The sequence below is a fragment of the Pollachius pollachius genome (genome assembly GCF_949987615.1).
Source record: "Pollachius pollachius genome assembly, chromosome: 2".
NCBI classification, from domain to species: domain Eukaryota; kingdom Metazoa; phylum Chordata; class Actinopteri; order Gadiformes; family Gadidae; genus Pollachius; species Pollachius pollachius.
In genome coordinates this window covers 5,916,125-5,925,287 of record NC_136935.1, presented here as the reverse complement: position 1 = coordinate 5,925,287, position 9,163 = coordinate 5,916,125, and the positions used below count along the sequence as shown (strand labels likewise).

At 51.2% G+C, this 9,163-nt stretch overlaps 1 protein-coding gene across 1 annotated transcript; it reads left to right on the top strand.

Moving 5' to 3' along the window:
• b3galnt2 (beta-1,3-N-acetylgalactosaminyltransferase 2) lies at positions 1-8,947 on the top strand (the record flags this gene model as incomplete). The annotated part of the gene is made up of 12 exons (XM_079758983.1): positions 1-197; positions 636-762; positions 1,100-1,200; positions 3,102-3,307; positions 4,033-4,128; positions 4,250-4,381; positions 4,495-4,573; positions 5,386-5,569; positions 6,437-6,562; positions 7,077-7,236; positions 8,501-8,557; positions 8,807-8,947. The coding sequence occupies exons 1-12, from the start codon at positions 95-97 to the stop codon at positions 8,945-8,947; spliced, it is 1,512 nt and encodes a 503-aa protein (XP_079615109.1). The 5' UTR covers positions 1-94.
• Between the last annotated feature and the right edge of the window lie 216 nt (positions 8,948-9,163).

Sequence of the window (9,163 nt, the reverse complement as noted above, 5' to 3'; positions counted from 1 at the left end):
CATGCTGCTGCTGCTGCCGCGGAGGAGAGCCGTCCTGTGATCTGGTCGGAAGTCTAGTTGCCGGGGCTTGGAGCATACATGAAGCGGCCCGTCCATGCGCAGTCTAGCCCTTATTATCCTCCCATGTGCGGTCGCAGTCGTGGTGCACTTATGGTTGACGTCTCCGACCACCACGTCGCTGGAAACCAAAGATTCGGGTACGTTTTCGATTGATGTTAACTTTTATCAGGCTTAAATTGAGTGAACTTTTCTGAAGCTGCTCTTGCTGTGTGGGTCTGCTTGTGGGGGTTTGTTGAGCTGTAGTTGCACCTTGGTGCGTTGCGTCTCCCATCATGGTTTTTAGGTGTGCTTTGCTCTGACAACAGTTCACTTCTGCTGGGCGTTGCTCAGATGGGCTGGGTTGTCGAAATGTATCGAGAGAGTCTATGTAACGGGCGAGGATCAGAACTGTCTCGATCCCATCGTCACATTGTAACTAGTTACTCTGGCCGACATTTCGCAACATTCATAGTTTTACTTGGAGCGACTACATCCGTGCGGCTATAACTGGTTACAACATGCTGTGATTTTTAAATGGCAATGCAAAGTGTGTGATTCCTCCTCACTGCGCTGATGCTGAAGTGTTTCCGACACAGATGAGGAGTTCTCTTCCTCCGAGCTGCTGGTGGGAGTGCTGTCAGCCCGACACCATCATGACCTCAGACAAGTTATCAGGGACACATGGCTGGGCTACCTCGGAGACCACCCCGAGTTTCAGCACAGGTCTGTTTCACCCCGGCCGCCTTCCCCCCCCCATCCTAGCTCGGTTTATATACCGTTGAAATACAATCAGCTCATTGCACACGATTGACCTAGAATTCTAAGACGCTAATCATTATCTGACATCGGGGTCTTTAGTATTGTTCCATTATCCTCTCCTCCTCCTGATAACACGATGGCCTATTATCAACTGTAACCATGGTGACCGAGGTGGAGACGGTGGATCTATATGGACATGCATTTGGGAGGAAAAAATAAAATGACAACCAGTTCTTGTGTGACCAATAATGACTGAGTGCCTATGAGGTGACACGGGATTTGTGGTTGTTGTGCTAATCAGAGTCGGGGTGAAGTTCATCGTGGGCCGGCACGGATGTCCCATCCCGGAGGAGGACAGAGAAGACCCGTACTCCTGCTCCCTGCTGAATCTCACGGAGACAGGTAACACAGAGTCTCCTGCTGCTGCTGCTGCTGCTGCTGCTGCTGCTGTGTGAAGCACACATTCAGAAGGTGTTTAAAGCATGTCAAAACCCCCTTCACTGAAAAGCCCCCCTGAGATGCAGAGTACGGAGCTGTTTGGCTGCCTTGGACCGCATTACACAAGGGGGAACAGTGGATAGCGCGAGTGAGTGTAGAGAACGAATGTACACAAAGGGAGAAGAGGAGGAGAAAAAGCGTGGTATTCATTCTCACCCACGGCTCAAGGACACCCTTCTGTTCCCATCCCAACCTGAGGCCACAACGAAGAGAAATCTCTCTGGCAGTCAACACTCACTCTGCAGCCGTAACTAGCCAGCCAAGTCTGTGGCTCCCTGGCTCCAGAGGAGATTAGAGCAATGTGCTGAGGAGCCATGTTTGAGTGATATAGGTTATGACTTGAGGCGTCTCACTGTTGCCGAAGTTATGTTGTTGTCATCGTTGAAACTCGACTGAGCTGAAGAGAGTGATACCCGATACTGCATTTGAGGCGGTATTGGAGGAATTTCCGATGCTGGTATCCGTATCGGAACATCTCTAGTAGTTTCTGGTCATTTTGGAGGGACAATCCACCTGTTGTCTTTGTATTTACACCACCGCTGTTTTAGAATGGGATCCTTGCTGCTTTAAAATATACCCCGAATCTACCATCCCTAACACCACATAAAGAGTGATATTGGAAAGAGTGGACGGGAGAGATCCAGTTTGACAGAATGCTTGTAAGGTTTCATGGGTATAGCATCGTGATAGAGTGGCAAAGGGTCCTGTCGGTTGTTTTCACAAACATGGTTGTGTTCTAGTGCTATGTGCTGTTGATAATGCAGTGGGCAAATTGATTCCCATGCGATTCAATACGAGTGAAAAAAGGCAAGTTAAAAATACGTATATTTGAAAAGAATAAAGCATTGAAGTATGGCCAAGAGGAGCACTCAGAGAATCGCGCTAAAAAAAGAAGGAAACAAATCTTTTATTTATTTCGGTCCATGCAGTAAAACAAACCCAAGTGTACTTGGTATCGGGGTGCTACTAATCCTCCGGCTGTTAGAGATGGGGGAGACATTTTAACACACTGGCATTTCTCTTTAATTCCTCGCTTTAAGGCCGCTGTGCTAATGCTCTTTGATGTTTAGGAATGAGCTTTAGAGGGGAATGCAGGTAGGCGGTGGCGTAATGTCAAAACACCTTGTGTGTCTCATTGATCTCCCGGGTAATAAAGTGCTCTTTTCCAATCAAGAAACCGCATTGGCCAGAGCTGAAGCCCACTTTGAAGCTCCAAAAGTCCAAACAAAACACCAGCAGCCTCTTGAAGTGCTGCTGGGAGCTTTTAATGGAGCGTGGAACCAAGAGAACCCACAACTGTTTCGGCCAATGGCCTCTCTCCTTGTCTCTCTCTCTCTCTCTTTGTCTCTCTGTCTCTCCCTCTGTGTCTCTAATCTCTACATTGGCTCTGTCATCAAGAGAGCTAAAGAGGTCATCAGCATGTTAAGGGAACTGAATGCCTGGACTCTCCTTACAGTTAACCGGCCATCACCACATAGACATTAGTTTTATAAACTAAAGGATGTTTGTATGTATGCCAATTATGGCACCCATTGCACTCCTGACCATCCCTGGAAGGGGGGGATCCCCCTCTCTGCATTCCTTCCTTGCTAATTAAGGGAGTTTTGTTCTTGCCCTTTGGGAGGCTAGGGTCAGGGGGGTGTCATAAATATGGCCTGTTAAGCCCTTTGAGACTGTACCTGTGATTTAGGGCTATATAATACAATACATTAAATTGAATTGAGGCGATATTACATTCTGCCTCACCTCCCCTGATATCATATGTTCTCCCTCCCCATCTCCCCCCCTCTCCGTCCCCGGCCCAGCGGGGGGCCAGGGCGAGGAGGCGGAGCTGGAGCTGGTGAGGGTGGCGGACAGCGGCGTCCTGATGGCGTCGGACGTCTCCTCGGTGGCGCTGGACTTCAAGGTGCTCCACCCCGTGGTCATCACCCGCCTGGGGGTGTTCCCCGGGGGTCCCGCCTACCTCCTGCCCGCCAACGTGACGGTGAAGCTGCACCAGCTGGACCAGGAGGTACCTCCACCTAACCCCCCCACCCTTACCACCGCGACTGTCTCACAGTACGGTCCAATTGGAACGCGGCCCGCTGACTTTGTTTTGGCTGTTGAGAAAGGGGCGGGCCAGACGTTATGCAAATCACGCACGTTCGGCCATGTGATTGGTTCTCTGTCTGCATCGTCCCACTTCAACAACAACGACAACAAACTCCCACAGCGGCAAATGGGGGAGCAGGCAGGCGATGCAGTATGGCCAGAGTGACCCAGCACCGTTTGTTGGGTGTTTGTTGTTGTTGTTGTTGTTGATGTCTTTTTTAAATGACCGCCGATAGAAACTCCAGCTAGCCGTGTGTGTGTGTGTGTGTGTGTGTGTGTGTGTGTGTGTGTGTGTGTGTGTGTGTGTGTGTGTTTGTGTGTGTGTGTGTGTGTGTGTGTGTGTTGATGCGTGTGCATGAGAGTGAGACAGTGTCTCGTCCCGGCCCCCAATCTCGGTTCCATTTTCCCTCTCAGGGACCGGGATCCAATTTGCAGGCCTCCTCTTGAACTCTCTGCTTTTAAGACAAACGGCCCCTGGGCTGTCCAGGAGTCGAATGATACGTCTTCGTCTCATCCCTCCGTGTATTTTTATCTTTTCCATTTCGCTTCCCGCACACGGTTATCAACTCACCTGCGCTTCCTCGTCCGGGAGCCCCTGTGATTTGTTCTGTTCTGTTCTCCCCCCCCCCCCCCATCCCCGGGCAGGAGGCGGTGGTCTCGGCCCGCTTCAGTGCGCTCAGCCCGGGCACCCAGCTGGGCGGAGTGTGGTACAAGCCGGTGGAGCAGTTCATCCTGCCTAAGGTGCTTTGGTTTGTTCCTTAAACGGGGCGGTGGCGGTGAGACGCGCCGGTGACATTTTAGCAGAAAGGTTCTGTGAGGTCGGAGGCTGAGCGGCCCTGTCTCTCCCCGTTTTTCGACGCAGGGCTTCGAGGGGACGCTGGTGTGGGAGAGCGCGGAGCCCGCGGGGCTGACCCAGATCAACTCCTCCTCCTCTTCCTCCTCCTCCCCGTCTGTGGAGCTCAACACCGGCGGCGGGGTGCTCAAGCTGGGCCCTGTGAGTCACGGCGACCGCACGACCGCACGACGATGAGAAGCCACAAACGTGCCGCCGCGGTCCATAACGACGGCTGTGTGTGTGTCTGTTGTGTGTTCTCTCCCCGAGGGCAGACCGCGGGGGGCGTCCTCCCTCACCGCAGCGCCCTGGGCTTCCCGGGGCTGGCCGGAGGCTTCACGTTCACCATCTACGGTCAGCGGGCACGGCCGCGTCCCTGCGGGAGGACGGTCGATTTACGAGGCTGCGAGCGGGCTGGGGCGGCGGAGGCATCTTTTAAAACATTCCAGAAGAACATTGTTCAGTGTGGCAGGCAGTCAGCCTGTCCCTGACTGGAGGGCTTTTGTAGTCCTGCCAAAATTGAAATTACCTTCTTTCTTTTTTTTTTTTTTCCCTTTCTCCTCCTCCTTCTCCCCTATCTGTCAGTGTGTGAGTGTCTGTGTGTCTTTGTGTCTGTGTGTGTGAAAGTTTACTCTCTGTGTGTGTGTGTGTGTCTGTGTGTGTGTGAGAGTTTAGTCGCAGTGTGTCTCTGTGTGTGTGTGTATGTGTGTGAGAGAGAGTGTAGTCTGTGTGCGTGCGCTTGTGTGTGTCTGTGTGTGTTATTATCCTGTTCTTCTGGAAGTAGGCTTGGTTACTTAAAGGTCTACGTGGTTACGGACACGCGAGCGAGTGCACTCGTATAATTTTCTCAATGCATAAAAATCTTTTGTAAATGTCACAGTGGCTCTTCACACACACACACACACACACACACACACACACACACACACACACACACACACACACACACACACACACACACACACACACACACACACACACACACACACACACACAGATCTCCATGGCACCTCCATTCAGAAGAACGCGCCTTATTTCCGAGGGATAGCCGTCTATTCTTCCGTTTGTTTTCACCTATTTCCCGGATCAGCCTCCTCATCATTATTCTGGTTTACTCTCTCTCTCTCCCCCCTCTCCTCCCTCTCTCCCCCCCCCCCCCCCCACAGAGCGGGAGGCGCTGGCGGGGCTGCTGGAGGGCCGGGCGGCCCGGGCCAGGCTGCATGCAGCAGGGCTGCGGCAGCAGGACGCCGCCCTGCGGCGGGAGAGCCTGGAGCACGGCGACATGGTGCTGGTGGACGTGGTGGACACCTACCGCAGCGTGCCCACCAAGCTGCTCCAGTTCTACAAGTGGTGGGCCCGGCACACCTCTCACTCGCTCGCTCACTCACTCGCTCGCTCGCTCGCTCACTCACTCACTCACTCACTCACTCACTCACTCACTCACTCACTCACTCACTCACTCACTCACTCACTCACTCATTCACTCACTCTCACCCTCTCACTCACTCACTCTCCCCCTCTCACTCACTCTCCCCCTCTCACTCATTCACTCACTAACTCACTCATTCACTCTCCCCCTCTCATTCCCTCACTCTTTCTCCCCCTCTCTTTTTCACTCACTCACTCTTTCTCTCCCTCTTTCTCTCGGTATATCTCCCCCTGTCTCTCACTCACTCACTCACTCACTCACTCACTCACTCACTCACTCACTCACTCTTTCCCCCCTCTCACTCTTTCTCTCCCTCTCTTTTCTCTCACTCACTCACTAACTCATTCTTTGTCTCCCTCTTTCTCTCACTAGCTCACTCCCTCTTTCTCCCCCTCTCACCATTTCTCTCATTCTATCTCACTCAGTAACTCGCTCACTCAGTCTTCCCTCCAAATTGAGCGTGTGTGTGTGTGTGTGGAGGGGAGGGGCAGGTGGAGGTAGGAGGGGGCTCAGAGGAAATCAGCGAAGCCTATAAATGAACGTGTGCTACTGGCCTAGAACGTACAATTTATTTATTTATTTCTGGCTCGGTTTCCAAATCGGTGCCGCCGGCTGTGTTGACTCTGACATCTTGGAGAGAGAGAGGGAGGAGGCTCTTGTTCACACACACACACACACACACACACACACACACACACACACACACACACACACACACACACACACACACACACACACACACACACACACACACAGTAACGCAGGGGGCCAATCCCTCCCTGCGGCAGGTCGGTGAAGAACGCTGAGTTCAGCCTGTTGCTGAAGACGGACGACGACTGCTACATCGACGTGGACGCCGTGCTGATGAAGATCGACCACAAGGGCCTGCGGCGCAACAACTCGTGGTGGGGGAAGTACGTACACGCGTCCGCACCTCCCCTTTGTGTGTGTGTGTGTGTGTGTGTTCTGACCCCGTTCTGGAACCAGAACAGGTTGATGTTAGCTAGGTCGTACCTCAGCTCTCCCTAGCTGTGGGTGTCCCTGAGCAAGGCAACTCAGCCCAGCTGCCAAAGACGAACGGCTGTTGGCTTTCATGGTGGACACACCAATGTGAATCTGTGGCGGTGGTAATTATGTGCTTTGGGTGGCCACTAGTCCGAAATGCACTTAAAGCATTTAAAGGCACTCCACTCCACTTACCATTTGTGCCTAGTCGTCAATCTAACCATTTGTCAGATGTACATGCATGGCTGCATCCACAATATGATAACAGTTTTTATTTTCATGTTTCATGTTGGATTTAGCAGCACTACTACCCGGGGTTGGGGGGGGTTACAGCTGTCTTTGGGCCCTCTGTTCTGTCCGCTCTCCACTCAATCAAAGGCTGTTAGAAACGCTCTCACATCGATCCCGCCTATACTGACCTAGTTTCAGGCAGAGCTGGGCGGTGGACCGCATCGGCAAGTGGCAGGAGCTGCAGTACCCCAGCCCCGCGTACCCGGCCTTCGCCTGTGGCTCGGGCTACGTGGTCTCCCGGGACCTGGTGCAGTGGCTGGCCGACAACGCAGACCAGCTCAAGGCCTACCAGGTACGCAGCCCCACTGGAACTCGTGATGCACGATGTGGGGAAAAAGTCGTGTTGCGATTATTGTGGACAATATTGCGATTTGCGATCGCGATATAATAAACAAATGGTGTTGCTTGGTTATCAAGGAAAGTGAACACAGATTGCTGATAATTTTAAAGTGTTTATTTCTCAACTCAAACATACAAACTTAAGCTAGCATAAAAAAATACAAAAACTAAAAAATGTGTACAGTACTGTTTTCAAAATAAGAATATTTTACAAAATTAAATACAAAATAAAAATTATCTTTTTCAAAATAAAGGGATTTCTGCAGTGCAGAAATTTGTTAGGTTTTCTCAATAGTACAACTAAATAAAATAAATGGAATAAATAAAATACTACTTTTAAAAAAATTATTTATTTATTTTTTAAGCACTTTTTTTTTTAATCGCAGCCTTTTGTGGTTATACAATCGCAAAGGCTGATATCTCGATTGCGATTCGATTAATCGTGCAGCACTAACTGGAACACAACAACACAACAGCAGCAGCAGTCTATGAGTGTTGAGCTGTTCACTGAGGCCATCATCCTTTTCTCTGTACTGCTATGCATGTAGTCATTTATATAGATATACAGTATGTAAGATATTTATAGATAGATATGAGATATTTATATCGAAAGATAGATATGAGATGTAGATGGTTAGATAGAAAGATAGATGTGAGATGTATATAGATAGAGAGATGGATTCTTGTGCCATTATGGGTAGGACAGTGAAGAGAGAACGGAAAGTGGTCTGAAAAATAGGTAATTGCAAAGGATGTAGCATAGAACCACAGCTGGAAATTGAACCTTGGTCTCGACAAGGCCTGCTGCCGGCCTGGTTAGCGACACAGACCCTTTCATCCGAAGCAACGGTGTGTTTTAGATTCCTATCATTAAGGTGCAGATGGACGAGAGGGGGGATGGGGGGGGGGGCATCCAGCACCATAACCACTAGACTAGTCCACTTCGCATGACCTTTTCTCCACAGACAGAAAATGATGGGGTTGTTGGCTGATGAGTCCTCTCCTTCAGACACTCGGTAGTTTAAATGAGTGGTGCGGGTGATTGCTTGCAAGGAAAGGTTTAAAAAATAAAGTAGAGTTGACACAGGCCCCAGGTAAAGCTATTTTCCACACGACTTTCGGGTCACAGAAGTATTGTTGAAAAGACCACTACTGTAACGGGGGCCCTAAACATGAACCACCACTCTCTGTGTCGTTGTGTTCCTCTTCGTCCCCAGGGAGAGGATGTGAGCATGGGCATATGGATGGCTGCCGTCGGGCCAGACAAATACCAGGTAAAATACCACCGTATCTCACTCAATCGCATCGCCAGCTCCTTCAGAGTGAATGAGTGAATAAGCGAGTGAATGAGTGAGTGAGAGGGGTTGAAAGAGTGAGTGAATGAGTGAGGGGGTGAAAGAGTAAGTGAGATGGGGAGAGGATGAGTGAGTGAGAGGGGGGGGAGAAAGAAAGAGTGAGCGAGGGGTGCGTGCAGGGCCCTACCACTTGTAGAACTGGAGCAGCCTGCTCTCCGTGTGATCCAGGACCCGGGATGGCTGTGTGAGAAGGAGTGCTACCAGGACATGCTGTCCTCCCCCCAGCACAGCCCCGAGGAGCTGCGTCTGCTCTGGGCCAGGAAGAGGCACTGTGGGGACCCCTGCGGCTGCCCGTGGGGGGGCCCCTGAATCCCAGCCGACCCCCCCCCCCCCCCCCCCCCCCCCCCCCCCCCGCCGGTGGGTAAATAGAACAGGAAGAAAAGGAAATCCACTGGACACACACAAGCGTTTTAGGTTGCTGCCGTTGCATCCATCTCCGCCGACGTCCGTCCTTCTTGTGTGCGCTACGACGTTGTCGTCTTCGTTGTTGTTGTTTTTTTTTTGAAGTTGTCGTTGTTGAGGTTT